Source organism: Pseudonaja textilis, chromosome 9 (genome assembly GCF_049901715.1).
Source record: "Pseudonaja textilis isolate UNSWEBS1 chromosome 9, rPseTex1.2, whole genome shotgun sequence".
Lineage (NCBI taxonomy): Eukaryota > Metazoa > Chordata > Lepidosauria > Squamata > Elapidae > Pseudonaja > Pseudonaja textilis.
The window spans coordinates 21,744,077-21,766,759 of record NC_141998.1 but is presented as its reverse complement, the minus strand read 5'-3'; the positions used below and the strand labels follow the sequence as shown (position 1 = coordinate 21,766,759).

At 44.6% G+C, this 22,683-nt stretch overlaps 1 protein-coding gene across 1 annotated transcript in view; it reads left to right on the top strand.

Annotated features, from left to right (window-relative positions):
• The window catches only part of IGSF9B (immunoglobulin superfamily member 9B), a 59,957-nt gene that overhangs the window by 21,169 nt on the left and 16,105 nt on the right, over positions 1-22,683 (top strand). Inside the window, exons 9-18 of the mRNA XM_026709124.2 lie at positions 555-695; positions 2,502-2,618; positions 7,096-7,246; positions 8,987-9,110; positions 13,215-13,390; positions 15,101-15,327; positions 17,205-17,289; positions 18,349-18,510; positions 19,198-19,243; positions 20,440-22,038. Coding sequence (XP_026564909.2) covers positions 555-695; positions 2,502-2,618; positions 7,096-7,246; positions 8,987-9,110; positions 13,215-13,390; positions 15,101-15,327; positions 17,205-17,289; positions 18,349-18,510; positions 19,198-19,243; positions 20,440-22,038 — 2,828 coding nt within the window. The remainder of the gene's footprint in view (positions 1-554; positions 696-2,501; positions 2,619-7,095; positions 7,247-8,986; positions 9,111-13,214; positions 13,391-15,100; positions 15,328-17,204; positions 17,290-18,348; positions 18,511-19,197; positions 19,244-20,439; positions 22,039-22,683) is intronic.

Here is a 22,683-nt window from a genome sequence, read left to right as displayed (position 1 = left end):
TTATTTTGCCATTCCTAAGGGAAGGCAGACAGTTTGGTGAGGTTCTTTTATCGTAGGAGATTAGTAATAAAGCTTCTGTTTGAATATTTGCGAATGGTTCTGGATGGTTTTGCCTGATTGGGGGATGGGGAGGTTGAATTATTCTGGTCCAAGCAATAGCTCTGATTAACTAAACATGGTGTCGAGGGCAGGAAATCAGGAGTCCAGGCAGTTCAAATGACGATACAGATTTGTTGCAAACTTAAGCCGTCTACAAGAATCTGAACTACTAACAGTCAAAGCTAATGGGTGGGAGATAAGAATTCAACAGAATTCAAAGTGGGCTGGATTTAGATGCCTTGTGCATGTGAAGGGACTCCAGACTGATGATGTGTTTGACCTCTCCCTTGGGCTCAACGTGGTCATCTCCTACACTTGGATGTTTTCTGCACCGAAATGTTTCAGATTCTCCAAAACCTTCGATGTCAGGTATCGCTCCCCTGTCTTATTCGGACGCCTTCATTCTGTGAAACTTATGTCTGCCAAATATCTAATTTCTTCTATTGCTTTGGCAGTATTCAGGCTGGAGTCTTCTGGAAGACGGCTCAATTCGAATAGAAGAAGCAACAGAAGATGCTCTTGGCACATACACCTGCGTGCCTTATAATGCCCTGGGGACTATGGGCCAATCGCCCCCTGCCCGATTGGTACTGAAGGTATTTCATTGGTTGATGTATTCCTTTTGGCTATGTGCAAATGTGCACATGCATGCACGTTTACTAGTAAAGGACCGGGGTTTGCTCTGTGCAGGAGTGAGATATAACCTGCTGTGATAGTTATGGAATGTTCTAATGCTCTCATACATCAAGGGGAAGATATTTATAGAGCAAAACTTCATAATTAAAAGAAGGATATTTACAGAGCAAAACTGCAGAACTGAGGGCAGAGATAAAAGAGCGAACAACCTAGAATCCCTATGTAGCCACAATCAAACTAAGGCGAACCTCCTTTGAATTCTGTTGACCTTATCTAACTCCTAACAGGCACTACTCATGAATTAAGAAGATTTCTGTGTCCTAAGCTTTTAGCAATAAAACAGTTCAAATGGATCTTCATGCATGGACCTGATCTTTCATGCCTGGCAAAAGCTGAGATTTCTTCAATTGCACTAAACATTAATGCCTGTTTCTTCAAAGCAAAACCATGATTGCAATTAACCAGAAGTTCTTTTTTTTAAAAGAACGATCTCTGTTGCTGATGGCATAAAAGCAGGGGTGTCAAATTCTATTTCATTGAGGGCCGCATCAGGGTTGTGTTTGACTTGGGTTGGGGGTGGGGGGGTGGAGTGGGCGTGGCCAAGGTGCATATGGCCAGCTTGATGTCACTCATGTCGGGGATGCCTTTGGTGGCCTGAGTACTCTGCCAGTGACAATGGGCTCCCAAGCTCTGTTTCCGGCTGCGACAGCCTCCGGCAATCCTCTGCCAGTGGAAACGGAGTCTGGAAGGGCCTCACGTAGCCCTCACTGGCTCCATTTTCATTGGCAGAGGAACCTCAGGCCGGTCCTTTGCTGTTTCCCCCATGGGCCAGATCTAAGCACCCCCATGGGTCAGATCTGGCCCCTGGGCCTTGAGTTTGACACTCCTGGCATAAGGAATATGTGCCAGTGTTCAGGAGCACACTGAAACACTCAGTGCATCAAAATGACTTGATTGATGGCATCGACTACTGTTGGGGGTGTCGAGACATTTTGTAGAAAAGAAAGCCATTTTCTTGACGTTGATCAACTTTTATATTAATGCCATCTCTGCACATGTGTGTGTATGAGAGGAGTGTGAGTGTTGAGCATGCTCGTGCAAGGGGTGAGGTTTGAGTAGGGAATTATGAATGGTTGAAAGAAAGGGCCACACATCAAGCATCAGGCTTCTCCTTATCAGTGTATTTAGATCAGGGTTTCCCAACCTTGGGTACCTTAAGACCCCTGGACTTCAACTCTCAGAATTTTGGGAGTTGAAGTCCATGCAGAGGTTCTGACTGGTTCTGGAGAACCGGTAGTGGAAATTTTGAGTAGTTCGGAGAACTGGCGAATCCTACCTCTGACTGGCCCCGCCCCCATCTATTCTCCGCCTCCTGAGTCCTAGCTGATTGGCTGGGTCTTCTTTGGTTGCCCTGCACAGGAGAACGGAGCTGGAAAGCAGGTTAGTGGGGTGGGGAGGGACTGGGGATTTTGCAGTATCCTTCCCCTGCCACACCCACCAAGCCATGCCACGCCCAACAAGCCACTCCCAACGAACCGGTAGTAAAAAAAAAATGAATCCCACCACTGAGTTCACGGGTCTTAGAGTGGCCAACATTGGGAAACCCTGACTGAAGATAGACCAGGGCTTGGAAGCCAACCATTTGTTCATCTTTGGACAAATTCTGTTAAGTGGCTGAAAATCCTGCAGTTGGCTGGCAGCTCCAGGTTTTCAGCGAGAAGCATCGGATGCTAATTGTTCTTTGTTCTTCCTTTCTGGCTTTACAGGACCCGCCCTATTTCACGGTGCTACCAGGCTGGGAATACAGACAAGAGGCAGGGAGGGAGCTCCTGATCCCCTGTGCTGCCGCAGGAGACCCCTTTCCTGTCATCACTTGGAGAAAGGTACCCGGCCTGTCAGAAAAAAATAATAATCTGCAAGGCCTTTGGCTTTTGATGAGTAGCCACCCTCTGTCCCGGTAAGAGCAAACAGGGGGCTGCTCTACCATTCTCTCCCCGTCCTACAAAGTGGGTGGGGGGGAAAACCCAGCTCCTTGCCAGAAGGCATGTAGGATAGCTGGAGACTTCAACTTCCCAGAATTCTCCAACCAGCTTGTTTTAAGACAAGGGTCTTCAAACTTGACAGCTTTAAGACTTGTGGACTTCAACTCCCAGAATCCCTCCTCCAGTCCTGTTCGCTCAGGAATTCTGGGAGTTGAAGTCCACAAGTCTTAAACTTGCCAAGTTTGAAGACCCTTGTGTTAGAGTAATGCAAGAACAGGAAATGCATCACAGGAACACTAGAGATGAAACCTGGAGGGGCGACGTGATACAGGAAACCACTGCAATAGAGGGGAATGATAGAGCTGCATATAAGATAGACCAGGGGTCTTCAAACTTGACAGCTTTCAGACTTGTGGACTTCAACTCCCAGAATTCCTCCTTCAGTCATGTTAGATCAGGAATTCTGGGAGTTGAAGTCTACAAACTTTTAAACTTGCCAGGTTTGAAGATCCTTGCTTTAGGACTTGGGGAATTCTTGAAGCTGGAGTCCACCCCACTTTAAAGTTGCCACGGTTGAGAAACACTGCTGCAGCAACTGTAGGGAGTGTAGCTGGAACCAGGGGTGGGCTTCAAAAAATTTAGCAAAGGCTGCCCAGTTGCTGGGTGGGCATGGCCATGGTGGGCGTGGCCTAATCGGCTCCTGCACCACAGTGGGCAGGGGGCATTTTTGCTCTCCCCGGACTCTGGAGGCTTTTCTCGAACCTCCGGGAGGGCAAAAATGGCCTCCCTGGGCTCCAGAGGCTCTCCGGAAGCTAGAAATGGGCTGATTTCTGGCCTTCCCAAACTTCTGTGAGGGCCATTTTTCACCTTCCTCGAGCTTCTGTGCATGCCCTGCACTTACCTGCATCCGAAAAGGCCACGTGGGGACTCCTGGGAGGGGCAGGTTCCGTGAGGCCAGCCAGGAATGGGATTTGGGGGTTCTTCCAACTGCACAGAATCTTAGCTAGGGGCTCTCCTGAACTCCTGCGAACCCCCAGCAGCCCAGCCCTGGCGGCAACCTTGAAGAAACCCCATAGCATCCTCAGTCTCTCCTTCACCTTCAGAATCTTTCTCTGAGTAGTCCAGAGTTGGGCCATCCTCCCACACTGCGAGTTTGGCTTGAGGTGCATTGCAGCACATTAGGGCATCGTCTGGGAACTGAAGAGGGAAGGAGATCTTGGCATCAAGGAGAGACGTTGAGTTCTTCTTCTTACACCCTCCCTGTAAGGTCTTTCTCAGCTTGCCTTGGGTCCTCTGCTCCTAGAGTTGGTAATGATGAGGGGAGCTGAAGTCAGGCATAAGTTTAGATGGACCAACCGTGGTGGGATTAACCAATGAGACCATATTGATGCGAAGGGAGCCAACTTGGGGGGGAAAACTAACATGAGACACAATAAGAGGTTGGCTTCTCTCTTCTGTAGACTCTGGTATGCAGACTTTGAGCGGCTTTTTTAAAACTTTCCCCTTACTCTTGTAGTTCCACCCTGGGCCCCATTGAGGTTCTCGTGCTCTTCAAGTTTTGGGTCCCTTCGCTTCACGTGGTCTCCATCCATTACTTCCCACCAATTTTTGGCCTTTTCGTTATCCCTAAACGGCAGCCAGAACCCTCCTGGTTCTCACTTCATCCTAAGTTTTAAAGGCTGGCCTTCAGCAAGATGCCAAACCACACACTAACTGGCTCCACTTTCTCTGAGCTGAGCATCTTCTCTGATTCCAGCCAGTGTGTTTGTTTCATTGAAGGCTCATTGGGGTGGGTAAACTTGACCATGATGGAGCGCTAAAATCTGGATTGAAATGGCTTCAGCAGCGAGCGAACCTGACCACAGAATCATCAGTGAGAGGAGAAGGACATCTCCTTCCAACTCCTTCAATGTCAGGTAGTGCTCCATTCAAAATTCAAGAAAGAAATACTTAGACTCCTTAAATTAGAAAAAAAGATATCTTTTACTGAATATGAAGTGGTTGCAACGATAGAATTCTGAATCTGAGAAATTAGGCGCGCAAATCACACATACAAAGTGATGGAAATGTTCCCACCCCCCATAGTTCAAATGATTCTTCCAATTAAAAGTTGTGAATATGATCATGTGGACATCTTCAGGTGGTGATGAGGCCTCTGTCCATTGACCTTGGCATATTTTGATAAAGGTTTGCAGCTGCGCAGAGAAAAGAAAGCTGAATGAGAAATAGAAACCCAAGCAGGAATTTATATTCCCCCCCTCCTCATTTTATACAACACTAGAATGTAACACCTCCAGCTCACTTCCCAGACTTTACCCCCTCCTCCCCCTGTTACTTATGGTAGCCAAAAGATGTAAAGCAATAGTAGAAGATCTTGAAGGCTGACACACGGTGGCACAGTGGTTAGAGTGCAGAACTGCAGACTTACTTCTGCTTACTGCCGGCTTCCTGCAATTCGGCAGTACAAATCCCACCAGGCTCAAGATTGACTCAGCCTTCCATCCTTCCAAGGTGGGTAAAACGAGGACCCAGATTGTTGGGGGCAAGAGGCTGACTTTGTAAACCGCTTAGAGAGAGCTGGAAAGCACTGTAAAGAGGTATATAAGTCTAAATGCTATTGCTATCATTGTCCCAGGAAAAGTGCAAACCTAATTAGCATCCTCCAACAGGAAAGAAGCTGCCTTTTAACCAAGTTGTGACTTCATCAGTAAACTGGTATTAATTTATTAAAGGGAAGGAAAATGAATGGGTCTGTAGCTCCCTCTTCTGTTCTACAGCAGTGAAGCAGGCCTGCATATTTACTGGAACTGCATGTTTGAGGAATCATTCAGAAAAAATGTATGGGAAAGAACCAAACAGGCTGCTTTTACAAACAGCCGAGACATTACATGATTTCTCATGATCCAAAACCCTTCTTCAGAATCAATTTGGAAGCTTCCACAGCTTAATTGATCAGGTATCTAAGCCTCTTGGCTTCCTAGCGTGACCACCAATTCCAAAAAAAAAAAAAAAGGGGGGGGGCGAATAAGAGGATTTCAGTGAGAGAAGCCAACAAAGATCTCCTTTCTCAGGTTAACATGTTGAGTGTTCCTGGAATCGGAAACCTTTGACATTTCATGGAACGTGATCCGATTTCATTTCATGGGGTGGCTAATTCCCTGGGAATTGGAACTTGGTGCAATTTAAGTTTATGGTATAGCTGAGTCAACTATAAAAGGAGCATCCTTCCCTTCCCCCCTCTTACTTCTGGAGGTTAGGGAACATACGTGGCTCTGTCTGGGAGCTGCAGGGGATATGAAAGATGTGGTTATGTTCCATCACTGGCAAGCTTTTTTTTTTTTTAAAGATCATCAGCTTCTGTAGGACTTCTTTGCTTTGATCTTCACTCACTCTTGCCAGTCCAAAAATGACCTGCAATTTGGAATCTACCAATTCTGGAAGGTTGAGGGGACACGCACACACACACAAACAAGGAATGGGTGCATTGGGGAAACACAGGTTGTCCACCCTGATCAGGGCAATAGATTCCTTGCCCAACGTTAGCCCGTTCCCTTCTTTGCAAGCCATCTGCAGAGGTTCCTGCTTGATGTCACTCTTGCCATCTCTGTCCTTCCTTATCCACTTGGAGGGAGCCAAGTGCCTCTTTGGCCCATAATCTCACCCCGTTCTCTGGCTTTGGGGTGTTGTGGCCCATCGGCTGTCAGCAGAGCTAGCTGCAGAGTCAGATGAGGAGGAGACGGAGGGAGAGCCTGGGCCACCTCCGGAGTCTTTGGAAGGTTCTGACGAGGAAGCAGAAGCAGAGACAAAGTAAGAGCTGGGGCCTTCTGTCCTCCCCCAGGTGGAGACTCAGCTGTCTTCCGGGCCTGACCTGAGGGAGGGAGGAGGAACAGATGGGGCCCATCCCAGCTATATGTATGCATAGAGAGGAGAGGAGAGGACTGCAACGGAGTTCAATAAGCCGGATCTCAAAGAAAATAAGTCATAGATGCTAGCCAGCCCCTCCCTGACTGGGAAATAAATAGTAGTGGTTTGGGAGTGGCCGGTTGTCACAGACAGCAAGATTACACACACTACAGCAAGACATTTGGATTTCTTGGCCAGATCTGTTGGGACAAATAATGTTTTCTTTTTGTTTATCTACATGAAGAAAAAAAAAGACTTTATTTGTACTCGTGAGTAAGCAGCTTACCGTTACTTGCTAAGGCTGGGTCGGAACATGGAGTTTCTCTGTCCAAAATCCCCTCCTACTACTTAGCAGACAGCAGCAACCTATGTCCAGATATTTGCAACATATCTCTGAGTTGTCTCTCTGTGTGTGTTCCTCCCTGTCCCTCTCTCTCTCCTTCCTTTCCTGGGCCTTCTCTCTTATTTGACCAAGGTAGGGAAGCCTAGTAGAAGTAGGCATACCACCCTTCCCAGTGGAAGCCTCCAGTTCCGATCTCTCAGTAAGGATGACCACGGAGAATGGGAATGCATTGCCACCAACATCGTCACAAGCATCACGGCAAGCACACATCTGACTGTCATTGGTAGGTATGAGGTTGGGAAGCATTGTTGATAGCACCCAACTGGTTGATCATTGGGGAGGTGATCAATGGACACTTGTCATATTTCTGCTCCAGTTTTTTGTTTTTTTAAAAATTTAAAGTTTTATATGACTGCTCAATACACCAAAAAATATGATTTGGTGTAGCGAACAACCCCAGTAACAGGTTGTTTGGGTACTTTGGGCCAATCACCAGGAGACTTTGAGTTCTAGTCCCACCTGAGACATGAAAACTGGCTTGCTGACATTGGGCCAATTGCCAGGAGATTGTGAGTTCTAGTTCTACCTTAGGCTTGGAAAGTGGCTGGCCAACTTTGGGCGAATGAGCAGGGGACGGTGAGCCCTAGTCCTGCCTTAGAGGTGAAAGCCAACTGGGCCAGTCACTCTCTCTTAGCCCAGCCCACTTCCCAAGGTGGTTATTGCGGGCAAAATAGGAGAAGGAAAGAGTATTAGATATGTTCACCAACTTGATTTGTATATAATAATAATAATAATAATAATAATAATAATAATAATAATAATAATAATAATAATAATAATAATAATAATAAAGTAGGATCAATCATAAATCAAATATATAAGGTATTCCACCTCCCAGGACATGCTCTCTTCAATCCTGATCAAGGCTTGAGGTCTTGAAATCCTTCTTGAAGGCTAACAGAATTGGGGCCAGCAAACCTCTGTGGGGAGGCTGTTCTGCAGAGCAGGTGCATTAACTAATTGGAGGAAAAAAGCTGGACAGTACACAGAAACAATTCTGTGAGCATTTTCCAGGACCTTGTTTCTCACTTTCAATTAAATCTCCCCAATTCTTTCTTGCTTATGATTCTTCTCCCCTCCTGAGAAGCTCGGATCATTCTGCTATCTGTTAGGAGAAGCTGCCTAGAGAACTTCCATTTAAATATAGTGATATTATATTTGGTTTTGTTTCCAATTGGATTGTTTCCTTCTTTTAAGTGAAAGTTCATCTTGGCTGAATGACATCCTGGGTTGCATTCCACGTGGGGTCTATGTATTCCTTTGCGCAGGTTCCTTGATGCCTTTTAGTTTATCAGATAACTAGCTCGATACCCGTACTTTGCTACGAAACTATGTGGTCGGGCTTAGTTTTGGGGGAGGAAAATAAGGGGGAAATAATTCTGCCTCTGCCTACCAGCATCCATCGGTATTCATCTGGATAGCATCCTGTCAGTGTGTGAGAGAGGCTGAGGGCTGTTTGGAAACTGAAACAGTATTTGCTGTGTGAGAAAGGAGACAGCAAGGAGCCTGGGCATGGCTTAGCTCAACTGTTCTGTACTGAAGCTGGTTGCTGCTGTGAAACTGAAACTCCTCTGCTTGTGTTTTGCATTTGGAAGAGATTTCTTTTCAGGTTGGGAGGGGGAGTAGGACTCCTTAGCATCAGAGCATGTTAATAATAATGATATAGGAAATGCTAATGCTCTGATGGTCATTTTGAAAAATCCTTTCTTAGTGAGCACCTAGAAGCCAAGAGGAAGATAGGTGCCAAATTTCAAATTTGTAGGCTTTACGGTTCTGGAGATTTTGTGATGATGCATGAGGGGGTATTTCACTTTTATATAGATAGATAAACACGGGGATGTTAGAGTTCTCCAATGATCTGTGTTTGAAAGGGAAGTCCATTGCGTGTTTCCTTTCTTTCATCCTAGTTTAAACTCTGTTGCATTAATCTTGACGGTCCGAATTTCCCTCTCCTCATTTTCAGGTACAAGTCCTCATGCCCCAAGTAATGTGCGCGTTGGTGTTTCCATGACCTCGGCCAACGTTTCCTGGGAATCTGGCTATGATGGTGGATATGAACAGACATTCTCAGTTTGGTACGGCCCTCTGTGAGTCATCCCAGCATGCTTTGCTCTCTGCTTCTTTTCTTTCCCAGTTGGCCAGTGTGAACAGTAGACTTGAGACCTTGTCCTTCTTAAACTGAGTTCCCCTGAATGTTGATTGTGTAGCAACAATATGCAGGTGTCCCGTTTGAGCAATGAGAGTTTTGCAATCCCTGATCTTGATTAGCTGGCTTTTGTAGCATAGAGGAATGGGGCTTTGTCTATCCCTTCTTGAGGTGACTTTTCCCACCGTGAAGAGATGATCTGTGACATAGAAACCTTGCTTTTTTCCTCTGATGGAACCCAAAGTACTCTTCATGGGATTTGCATTGACCATTCTATCACATCAAATGCTTTCTTGGGCCTCGTATGTTTGATTTTTAGTTAAATAGAATCCAGCAGGAATCTCCAAATCAGGATCTGAATCATGAAAAACGAAGGGTTTAGATTGATGCCTGTGGTTATCCTAACCTGTGTGTTGAAACAGTAGCTTGCATTCCTGGGGAAACAGCAGTCGCAAAGGGAAGCTAAAATCTTAAATATGATCTTTTGCCCACCCAATTCCATTTGGATAGAGATCTAGTCCTGATCCATTCTTCCTCTGAAAGAAAGAAATAAAACAAAACAAAACACAAAACAGAACAGAACAAAAACAAAAGCTTGTCATAGTTCCATAGTTGGCACCCAACCAGCAATATATCTGTGGTCCATCTTCAGACCTGTGGTCTCAAGCAAACAAGACCTGATAAACCTTTGAGCATAATAATTGAGTTTACCCAACTTGCTGATTTCTAAATCTGACATAATAGTGCTATATTCATGTGATGTGTTGGGCCCAAATAAACTATACATTGGCATCTTTTGATGGTTTGTTTCACACAAAAGCTGAGAACACAGTTGGATTTCCACCACGTGTTTAACCAAACATCTGACTTAGCTTAAACTAGTGTTGTGTAATCCTCCAATTGGTTAGTATGCTGTACATCCTATGTATTATGTAATCTATCCTTCTTCAACAAAATGCACCCTCAACATATCTGAAAAGCACCAGCTGGAAAAAAACAGATGTATCAAATTTTATGTAGTGATATAACTATTCACATCTGCCTTCTTGTAAATTGGATGCAATTGTTATTTAGAAGCTGTCTTCCAAGGCTACCAATATCAAGATTTGCTAAAAGTTACTGGAATTTAATGGTCGTATATTCATCAGTGTGCACCATCTATTATACCTCTAAAATATGACATACTGGAATTGAGCTTCAGACAATTTACATCTTTCCTACATTTAGGTCTAAATAAGTCCAGATGGCTCTTAGGTGCCAATATCCATTTTGAATTGAAAACTTTCCCCTCCTAATAATCTACTTTGTCCAGGTTCTTTCTTTGTAGGGGCTTAATTTAATTTTAGAAATCACATGTCAGTAGAAAATTGAAGGTTAGTTCACACTTCACTTCCCACCTGCAGTTTCGAAGAGTGACAGGGAAGTGTGAAAACGCTGTCATGCCAGAAAGGTATCTGGACCACTTATGCAATATTTTTCAGTATTCCAAAATAGTTGTTCAGATTTTACAGAAGAAAATATAGGGTGTTCCAGTAAGCTGCAAAATTCCTCTCCCCAATAAAGTTATCCCTGCATCTGGAGTCCCATCGAAATTGCTATTCAGTTGTAGGTCTTGAAGGCATTTCGTTGAGGTTCTTCTGAAAAACAAAATTAAAGCCAGAATCTACATAGATTGTTTCCTGGGATGGGAAGTCCATTCACCTTTCTTTAAATTTCACTCCTTGAGTCAGTTCACAAGTCCTTTTGGTGTTGATTAATCAAATGATGTATGTGCAAACGATCAGCTTCTGTTGAAAAAATCCCTAAAGTCAGGTCCTATAGATTCCTATAGATTTTATTTTTATTTTTTGCGGGGGGGCATATTTCCGGTATTTAAATAGTAGCGAGGTGAAAGCAAACAATTCACCAGCATGAGAACTTAGAACATTGCTGGTAGTTTGGTTTGAAAGCAGTGGACAATTTAGATAAGACATTGGACTTTCATTGCCATTGCAAATCCTTATCACTGCAACAAACCTCCTTTCCTTTAAATCGATTGGCATTATCCCAATTTGGCTAAATAAGGATAATACCCATTGCTTTCTGTATTAGGTTGCCTATTTTCTTCCTATCCTCCTTTCTTCTTTCTGCCTCTCTTCATCCCATTTGACCAGGAAAGTCTACTGGTAACTTAAATATTAGGTGCACAAGTCCAATAATAAACAACTGTTCTGATTTTTGGAAAGAGGGAAGGAAATTTAGGCGGGGTGGATGGATTCAGGAACAGTGCAGTGTTGGAAGACTTGAAGGAACAGGTTTAGGGATGGATCATCTTGGAGAAAAATCAGCATAGCATTCAGAGTGCCAAAGAAAGCCTCCAAAATAAATTGGCAATCCCAGTTTGGTTGTTTCAGTGTTTTATCTTCCGTGGTTTTGGCCTGGATTGGGGCCAGAAGGGATGAGATTATAGCTTGCACTTCACCATTGCTGAAATGACATCAGAGGTGAGCATAGCTGAAAGCAACATGCAGCACAGAGGGTCATTTGGCTGTTGTGCTAAGGACATCTGAGTCATCTTAGTCTCCATGTCTGTGTCTGCCATTCAAGTTGGTTTGACGCTGTGAAGAGAGTCACCCTTAATGAATGTTTACACCTGCCTGATCAAATAACCAGGCATTTATGGTAAGATGCCAATAGGCAGCAGGGTGGCTGATGCGCATACATAAACTTTCTCATCGTTAGCGCACTGCTTGTGGCTTTCATGAGTTCATCAGTCATGCCATTTGAAAAGCAAAATATGCGCTCAGGTGATCCGAGGACAAGCAGAAACTGGGTTGATTACCCTACCCGTTTGCGACAGTTGTCATTCGACAGCTTGCATAAATGTAGAATGTAAACCTTGAGATATCCAAGTTTTTATAGAGGGGGAAGTAGAAGAGCTTCATACTAGACCTTTGAACCCTCTCGAGATGCCGTTTGAAAAACAACAACAACCAAGTTATCTAATTCAGATTTAAAAACAACAACAACACTTGATGGAATGTGGGTAGCACACGTTTAAATGGCAGCAGCCAAAAGAGATATGATGTCGAAGGATGGAGATTGTCTTTTTTTGTCCTTTCCCACTTACTCCTTGTAATCAAGTGATGCAGACTGAAATCAACATGCCAGTAGGATATATTCTTTGCACGTTGGCTAGCTGGAGGATTCTGGGAGTTGAAATCGCCATGTCTTAAAGTTGCCAAGTTGATTTAGATCACCAAATTCATTTTTTTCTCCACATGGAATTTAGATGACTGGTGCAATTTCTTAAAGTGTGTGTGTGAGAGAGAGGGGGAGAGGGAGAGAGAGAGGGAAGGAGGGAGGAAGGGAGGGAGAGGGGGAGAGAGTGGAGAGAGAGAGAGTTAGGGTGGGAGGAGAGAGAGGAGAGAGAGGATGGGGGAGAGAGAAGAGAGAGAGGATAGAGAGAGAAGAGAGGGAAAAGAGAGAGAGAGAGAGGGGGGAGAGAGAGGGAGGGAGGGAGAGGGGGAGAGGGAGAGTTAGGGTGGGAGGAGAGAGAGGATAGAGAGAGAGGATGGGAGAGAGAGAAGAGAGAGAGGCAAGAGGGGGAGAGAGAAGAGAGAGAGGATAGAGAGAGAAGAGAGGGAAAAGAGAGAGAGGAGAGAGAGAGGGGGAGAGAGAGAGGGAGGGAGGAAGGGAGGGAGAGGGGGAGAGAGAGAGAGTTAGGATGGAAGGAGAGAGAGGATAGAGAGAGAGGATGGGGGAGAGAGAAGAGAGAGAGGCAAGAGGGGGAGAGAGAGAGAGAGGATAGAGAGAGAAGAGAGAGAAAAGAGAGAGAGGAGAGAGAGGGGGGGATGGGGAGGAAGAGAGAGTAAATAGAATCCCGGCATCGGGATCAATCCCCAAACAAGGCCATTGGTAGTTAAGAAATTGTCTCTGCTTTCCCCTTCTTGGTCCCTTCTCCATCTCTCTGCTGCTTTATCCTTCTTTCTGTTTTTCCTTGGAGGTTCTTTCTTTCTGAAGAACCTGCTCCTTGGATGGTCTTTTCTTCTCTCTCTCTCTCTAGGATGAAGAGGGCACAGTTCGGACCTCATGATTGGCTTTCCCTTCCAGTACCGGCTGGTCCCAGCTGGTTGCTTGTGGATAACCTAGAACCAGAGACGGCCTACCAGTTCAGTGTCTTGGCCCAAAATAAGCTGGGCACAAGCTCCTTCAGTGAGGTGGTCACCGTAAATACTTTAGGTGAGCCCTGGTGATGAATGCTTTCCACCACCCTTCTTTGTTTGTACCCATTCAGCAAAGTTCTAGATAGACGATGTACAAAGTCTACTGTTCTATTTTCAGAATTCTGGGCAACAGAAACTCCAGGAGTTTTCCAGAAACTAGTATTCCAAAATTGGAGGCTTCACATGATGTTCCAAACGTTGTGTTCTTTTGGAACGAACAATTGATTTCTGGAAAGCATCTGGACCACTCCTGATAGGGCTGGATAGGTATGATTCAGAAGATGAGTGGAACTTCTATTGTGGTAGGTTGTACAAATACTTCTGTTGTCCTTTCCAGTGAATCAGTTTCCTTCTCCCTTATTGCCAATTTGGAATTGTTATTTGCACGTTATAGCATGTGATAAAATAATCTAAGTGAATCAGATTTATCATTGGGGTTAGTTTGTTTAAGCCACAGATATGGGTTAGAAAGGGAGTTGTAGAACAGTGGTGACACGGGGAACAAAAAGCTGGTGTGATTAATTGATTAAAGTGCTGGATTAGTACCAGAGATGCAGGTTCAAGGTCATCTTTAGAAGTTCAGAGTAGGGTCCTTAGCAGTTCTTGATCTAACTTGTTCCAAAGAGTGTTAGGCTAAAACAACTGGAGGAAGGTATGTGCTATGGAGATTGTCTTAAGCTCCTGGAGAAAGAGTGGCCTACAAATATCTCTGTTTTATTCCAGCTGGGCACTCTGAGCTTAGTTGTTTCCTTGCAGACCTTTCATGACCCAACTAGGTAGCATCATCAGTTCATCATGGAACATCTGCAAGAAAACAACCAAGCTCAAAGAGCATCAAGAACTCCACAGTTCAACCCTGAACTACAAATACTCATTTCTATTGGTATTTTATTCCACTTTGAGACTTGGGCTGCCCCTCTTCAAAATCACATTTTCCCAAGGCCACTTATTATAAAGAAAATTAAGTTAAAGAGGTCACAGAAAGACAGATTTTGAGAAGGATCTACATGGAAGGAGGAAGGGGAGGCAGAAATTCCAGAGAAGGCTATTCAGAAGAGGGGCAACATTTTAGGGGCTGGATACCACAGACACATCAGAAGCCACTGGGAAGCAGCGGTATGAAATCTGGTGGATCTATTTTTTCTTCTTTTTGGACATTGGAGAGAAGGAGAATTGGAGAAGGCTTCAATTAAAAAAAAAATCTTTTAAATATTTAATTGTAGAATCACTATAATTTTATAGTGATCCCTACCTTAAAATACTAAAAATGTGTGATGCTGTTCTTTATTGGCCTGATAAACTAACAAGAAGGACTTTTGCCTCAGAAAGGTCCTTTTTCAAGAAGCAACTGGACTTCCTTCCTTTGTTTTTTCATTAAAGAAGCTTCTTCAGTTCTGAAGTCAGAAATGAGAAGCTACTTGGATGAGAAGCAAAATGTCTTCAAAGAAAAACAAAAAAGTCCAGCTGCCTCTTGAAAAAAATACCTTTGGGACCACCATGACTTGGATGACTGAGAATCTGCATAGACATTGTGGCTCAGAAGTTGTTCAATTTTACATGAAGCCAAAGAGAAGGATCCATTTAAATAATATTAGCCAAATAGGTCTGCAAATGTCCTCTAGAACTAGACATTCGTGCTATCAATGAAGTCCTTTCCTATCCTGATTATTTACTTTTTTTCCTCTTCTCTTTTTATTTATTTATTTATTAAAAACCATATCTCCAGCATTCCCTGTCACAACACCAGAACCTCTGGTGCTGGTTACTCCACCAAGGTGCCTAACAGCTAACCGGACCCAGCAAGGTGTTCTGCTGTCATGGCTCCCTCCAGCCAATCACAGTTTTCCGATTGACCGATTTATCATGGAATTTCGGGTTGGAGAAAGATGGGAGATTTTGGATGACGCCATCTTAGGGAGCGACAGTGATTTTTTTGCCAAGGATTTGACTCAGGTGAGTGGAAGCTCTGGGAAAAGGGTGAGTGACTTTTTTCCATCCTTTGGACACTAGTCCTATTGTCAAAGCAATGTTGTATGATTTGATGGAACAGGACAAACATAATTGCTTGATGTGATATCTGTGGCGCCATGGTAGTGCTATGGTTAGAATGCAGCATTGCAGGCTAACTCTGCCTATAGTCTGGAGTTCAATCTTGACCTGCTCAAAGTTGACTCAGCCTTTCATCTTTCTGAGGTCAGTAAAAGGGGGACTCAGATTGTTGGAGGCAATATGCTTACTTGTAAACTGCCTAGAGAGGGCTGCAAAGCACCGTGAAGCGGTATATAAGTCTAAGTGCCATCGCTATTTTCAAAAAGGAAAGAATCTGGAAAGATCGAGAATTTCAGACCTGTTATCTCAATGTCTATATTGGATAAGGTCCTTGATCAGATAAATCTTAAGTGCGATTGCTATACCTCATATTCCAAATTGCTGGGATTAAAAGTTCCAAAACAATTAAACTATTTGGCTTGAATAATATATTTCCCCCCATGTTTTCCATTATGATTAGTTCAGTAAAAAGCAACAGGAAAAAACAAAACAGAAAAAAGTGGAAGGGGGAAAGAACACACACACACACACACACACACACAAACACACACACACACACAAACACACACATTAATTACATAGGAATATAATCTCCAAATCCATGTAAATTGATTTTTTTAAAAAACAAAATCCTATTGCTGATGTTGCATAAGTTTCACACTGAGATAAGGTTGGAAGTGAGAATTCAAAAGGTGAGATTCAATACGACTAGGAAAAAGTAAAAAGAAAAGAAAAAGAAAAAGTAGGAATAAAAAATAGTTATCTGTAAGGAAAAGAAATCCACAGAGCAGCCTCCTCTTATTTCTCTTCTGTTGTTCCTGCTCCCCTGTTTTAAATTTTATTTAATCTTGTGAGGGCCTTGATTTTAAGTCCTCTCGGTTCTACCTGGATTTGACATGTGCTTTTGTTGAATTTATCTGGACTGCTATTATCTTTTATGATTATGGTGCTGATGGTACATCATCTATATTTAATGATAGAAGCTATCTTATAGCACTCTTCAAGGCAGAACATCAGGATATAAATCCCATTTATAAGTAAATCAGAATGTGGATTCATAAATAATCAACTTGCACAAATGCCTGCTCGAATGGATCTATGGGGAAAAACCTTTGCTGCAACCCTGTCCAGAAGTAAATTTATTAAGTTAGCAGGACTTGTTTTTCATATAGGAACATAGAGGAGTGCAGCTAAACTGTAGTAAGGTTCATGCTATGCTTGCCAGATTATCAGAGGTCCCGGTGTTGAAAAATGGGTTGGTCTGGTTTTGCTACAAAATTAATAGCTGCATTTGTTCCTTGGAATCGGAATTGTGGGGACCTTGGTTCTCTCTACGTTGGGTGGTTTTCTTGCAGATGATTCATTATCAAACCAGGGGACATCATCAGTGATGTTATCAAACAAGGTGACACTGATGGTGTCACCTAGTCTGGCAATGAAATGTCTTCAAGAAAACAACCAAGCTCAGAGGGTATCGAGGACCCCACATTTCAATCCTGACCTGCAGATACTCTTTTCTATCTATCTTGGAATTCTCCAAAGGATTGTCTTGGGTCGTATTGTTGGAGAAGCTTTGCAGTGCCAACACATTCAAATGGTGGCCAGTTGAATAAGAGCTAGTTCTACTTAATACAGGTAGCTGAACTCACGTCTGGTTGTAAGGAATATTTTTGCCACCTCCCTCCCTTCCCTTGGGAATGGTTTGTTACCTTGAATAAGGATGACATTGGTTTCCATTGACATTATTGAGATGATTGACCCTTGTGTGTTTCATGTTATAGGACACGTGGTACGAGTTCCGAATTTTGGCTGTCATGCAAGGTCTAATTAGCGAACCCAGCAATATTGCTGGAGTCTCCAGCACAGGTAAGTAATGATTTTACTTGCCTTGGCAGGCAGGTGTTCAGCCTCTGAATCTAACACAGTTCTGAGATCATCTCAATCAGCTCTAGGAACAAGGAGTCCTTTGTGATGATTTCGACACACACACACACACCCAAAATTAAAAGCATTCTTCAGTCTAGAGCAGTGTTTCTCATCCTTGGTCGCTTTAAGAGAGGTGGATATCAACTCATAGAATTCCCAGAAATTCATGAAAAACTTGTGGGGTCATTGATGGTCCCTGAGCTTGGCTACTTTCTTTCAGACATTTCATTACCAAACTAGGTAACATCTTCAATTTTATTATATTATTAAGTCCGGCACTGCCAGTTGCATTCTCCTGCAGGTGGTTACTGGATTAATAGAATAGAAGATCTCACCTCCATTCTATGATATATCCCCCCATGATCACAGCTGTTTCTTGTTCATTTTAATCTACTTCTTGTTCTACTCTTTTAATCTTGTACACTATCATTTCCTCACGTTGTAAGTCACCCAGCGAAAGGGGACAATGAGAGGGGTGACAAACACATTTAATAGGTCAATAAATAAATACCCTGTGACACACTCTTCAGATGCTTGTCATGAGGAGAAAACTGTCATAATTAAAATTTTAATGAAAATAGTAACATTCTTTTTTTTTACGTCTGGAGAAAAGAGATAACATTTGGAAGAGTCAGATACTCCCCTCATTCATTAGAGTATAAGGGAGTGGGGGAAAATAAGAAGCACAATCAAATTAGTAAGATTCTGTTATTATAAATCAATCTCAATAAAAATCACTTTAGCCGTCCTATAGAGCAGGGGCCTTCAAACTTGACAGCTTTAAGACATGTGGACTTCAACTCCCAGAATTCCTCCTCCAGTCATGTTAGCTCAAGAATTCTGGGAGTTGAAGTCCACATGTCTTAAACTTGCCAAGTTTAAAGACCCTTGCTATAGAGTTTGATTTCCCAGACTTCCCCATCTAGAGCTGTTAGATATTTCTGTAGGCATCTCCAAACCTTAATTCTACTCACACCTTCTATCTTCTTTTCTACTCAGACATATTTCCGCAGCCAGAGCTGACTGATGAAGGATTGGCACGTCCGGTGTTGGCGGGCATTGTTGCTACGATTTGTTTCCTCGCCGCTGCCATTCTTTTCAGCACATTGGCGGCATGCTTTGTCAACAAGCAACGCAAACGGAAGCTCAAACGCAAAAAAGGTGAGGACTTGTTGGCCCTGATTGATCTTGTTGGTGATCCTACTCAGGTGAAAGCAAGGCAGGCTTAGAAAAGGGGAAAGGAAGGCATCCCAGAATATCCCACAATTTCTCTTTCAGGGAAGAGAATATAAGTTCAGTCCAGTTGTTAAGATCCCTGGGGTCTGATGCATCTCCGTTTCCAAAGTCCATCTGATCCTAATTGTTAAGCAATGCATCTCCAACTTTTAAGGAGCTATGTCAGGGTTGGGCAATTAGAAACTGGGAAAGTTGCAGAAGGCCGAACCTGTAAGCCTGTGTAGGCATGCATGCACAACATATGTAAATTAAAAAAAGAAAAAAGAAATTGCCTTCAAAATAAAAGCAACCCAAGTGGGTACGGACAGAGAAGGGAAGGGAAATGTGCAGAAAAGTAGGGAAAAAGTAAGAAAACGAGTTGACTTCCAACTCCCTTTGGTGCAGTAGAATAAGAGAATAACATCAAACCTCAACTTTTGACTTCGACTAATGTAAATTAGCCATTTCTATAACAACGAATCTATCTAACTGGTAACGTCCAAAATCAAAGTTCCACTTTTCCCCCTACCTCAAGCACAAAGTCCAGAGTTGACTTATTTAAGGAACATAGTTTCTCATTCCTGGATCTGTAATGGTCTCTTTCTTACCTTCTTCTTTTTTATTGCTTTGCAGACCCTCCTCTTTCTATAACCCACTGCAGGAAGAGTCTAGAGTCTCCGTAAGTATTTTGCATCGTGAGTGCAGAAGTTATAGTTCGATGGATGGTAAGCTAAAAGGCCCCCTGCTGACATCAATCTTCTCCAGGTTGATGTTCTCCTAATGCCTTGAGGTTCCACATGCAGGTCTTCTAGACAGTCATACAGAATCTGTAAGCCTGGGGAGGTCAAAGAAACAGGAGATGGTTGGCTTTAGTGGAGCGTTTCAGAGCTACAACTACTGCAAAATCGGGAATTGTTTCTCCTGCTTGGAAATGGTAGGGATGCAAGATGTTTCAGAGTTTCATCTCAAGCATCTCATCGCACATAGCCATAGCACTCAGATTTATATACCGCTTTACAGTGCTTTGCAGTCTTCTCTAAGCAGTTTACAGAGTCAGCCTCTTGCCCCCAACAATCCAGGTCCTCATTTTACCCACCTCGGAAGGATGGAAGGCTGAGTCAACTTTGAGCCTGGTGATATTCAAACTCTTAAATTGCAGGCAGCTGGCAGTCAGCAGAAGTAGCCTGCAGTACTGCATTCTTACCACAGCGCCACCATGGCTCATAGAAAACAGTTGCACAGAGAAAACAGTTGCAAAGAGGAACTGCTGGCCCTCTGGTCTTAAGGCCTTCAAGAGAAATTAGATGTTAGTTGGATCTTGTTATGGTGCTCATTGTTGAAGTCGGTGGTGCTTTAATGAGCTTGTCTTCAAAGTCTGATATTCATGCTTATAATTTGGCAAAATAACTTTATATCCAATTGTTCCTTGACTTTGTAAAACTCTCAGAAGTATATTTTAATGGGGCCATTACTGCTTGGAGAAAAAAAGTAACCTGTGGTTTTGTTGCCTTCCATAACAAAGCGGAGGAAAATTGCTGGCATTGGTTCCCTTCAGAAAAGTATATGTGTGTGTCCACATTGTTGTGTACAGGTTATATACAAATGACCTGGGAAAGCCCACCTCAAAAGTGCTGAGTCAAACCCTGAGAAAACTACTGGCTGGCTGTGGAATTCTGGGAATTGAAGTCCACCCATCTTTAAGTTGACAAGGTTGGGAAAGAGTGCCCTAAAGTCATACATGACCTTGATAAATTCCTTGCCTGGAGTTCCTCTCTGAATGATTTCTACAGCCTTATTCTCACGTCCTAGAGTTTGTTGAGGTATTTTTCAGGTGGCGCTGTAGCTTTCCTTCTTTCTTCCATTCCTCCTTCCTAGGTTGTCTTCTGGCAAGGTGAGTCCCGAGAGCATCCGTACCCTACGGCCCCCTTCTGAGTCGTCCGATGACCAAGGTCCAAGCAAGGAGAAGGAGCTGTCTCTTTATAAGAGGACCAAACGGGCTATCAGCAGCAAGAAGTACAGCGTTTCCAAAGCTGAAGCTGAAGCCGAGGCCACCACCCCCATCGAGCTCATCAGCCGTGGGCCAGATGGCCGCTTCGTCATGGATCCTTCCGAGATGGAGCCCTCGCTCAAGTCCCGTCGGATCGAAGGCTTCCCTTTCGTTGAGGAAACAGATATGTACCCCGAGTTCCGCCAGTCTGATGAAGAAAATGATGACCTTGTGATGCCTCCTTCTGTTGTGGCCCTCAAGTCCCAGTTGACGCCTCTTTCTTCCAGCCAGGAGTCTTATCTGCAGCCACCAGCATACAGTCCTAGGTTCCATCGGGGTCTGGAGGGAACAGGGGCCCTTCAAGCCACTGGTCAGGCCCGGCCCCCAGGCCCCCGGCCATTCCACCATGGCCTATATTACGGTTACCTCAGTAGCAGCAGCCCTGGAGAGATGGACCCACCACCATTCTACATGCCAGAGGTGAGCCCTCTCAGCTCCGTCATGTCCTCCCCTCCCCTGCATTCAGAAGGACCTTTTGGCCACCCTACCATCCCTGAAGAGAATGGAGAAAATGCTTCAAACAGCACACTGCCCCTGACTCAGACTCCAACGGGAGGCCGGTCCCCTGAACCGTGGGGCAGGGCCGAGTTCCCTTTCAGTGGCCTGGAGTCTTCACCCATCCTCTTTCCTCACCAGCTCCATCCGTGCGAAATGTCTGAGAGCATGCCGCCCCAGGCCAGTCTTCCAAGGGGACCTCCGCCTTCCTCCCTCCAGGTTCCTGCATCCTACCCTGGCATTCTGGCCCTGGAGGCACCCAAGAGTTGGGCTGGCAAGTCACCCAGCAGGAGCCAACCTTCCATGATGCCCATCACCCCCAAATGGCAGGACAAACCTATGCAACCAATGGTGAGCCAAGGGCAGCTAAGACATACCAGTCAAGGCATGGGAATACCGGTGTTGCCTTACCACGGGCCGTCCGAGCCAGTCAGCCACAGCAGCACAAGCACATTTGGCCTAGACACAAGGTGGTATGACCCACAACCAAGACCTCGGCCAAGCCCTCGGCAAGCCAGGAGGGTGGAGCCCAGTTTACATCAGGTGGTGTTGCAACCGTCAAGGCTTTCACCCCTGACTCAAAGCCCCCTCAGTTCCCACACCAGCTCCCCAGAGCTGACAGCCCGTGCCAGACCACGACCCGGCCTCATCCAGCAGGCAGAGATATCGGAGATCACCTTGCAGCCCCCGGCTGCAGTCAGCTTCTCACGCAAGTCGACGCCCTCCACCGGTTCTCCTGCCCAGAGCAGTCGTGGAGGGAGTCCCAGCTTCCGACCAACGATGGCCTTCACCTCTTTGGCCACCGGCTTTCCTCCCTCTCATTGCCCCTCCATGCCCATGGAATCCATGGATGTCTTTGGACAGATCTCCTCGCCAAGGAGGACTGGGGAGGAAACCCATAGGCCAGAGCTGACACCGACAACCAGTTCAGGGTAAGGGTATGCACGCACAAGTGGAATTTGCTTGCCTTCCTTTTTTTACCAGCCCTTCTTTCCCTCCTACCTCACCCGCTCCCATCCTTCCCCCAAAGTCCTTCCCCAAACACCATCAATGGAATCCTTAGAGTTGATCTAGGCACCCTTTATTTTTATTTTTGGAGATGACTAGTTCCCAAAGTTCAAACTTTGTACTGTTGGGGCAATTCTTGGTGCCTGTGGTGGTTGCTCAGCTCAGCAGGCTAGATCAGCAGAATGCTGAGTTAGTTGTGGTTTTGCCTTGTTTGTTACTTGAAACTCCCACTTCTTTCCACCCTCCATTGTTCCATGGGGAATCTCATTCAGAGGTTGCTTCTGGCTTGGGGACTGACGCCTCAGAGGAACAAAGTTAACAACATTTCAGATTCAGAGGTCTTTGGAGAGAGGACGGTTGGGGCTTTGTGGGGATCGGGGTGACTGAACTCTAGAAATTACTGACATTTTGCTTTTCTCATTCCTGGCTGTTGACTTTCCCAGAACATGAAACCCTAGTTTTTGCCTTCCTTCCCCCCTCCCAATAGGATTGATCTTCCTCCCTGGTTCCAACTAGGTTACCCAAGCCACCTTACCTTCCTCATCTCCAAAAAGGGTGCTACAAGCTTT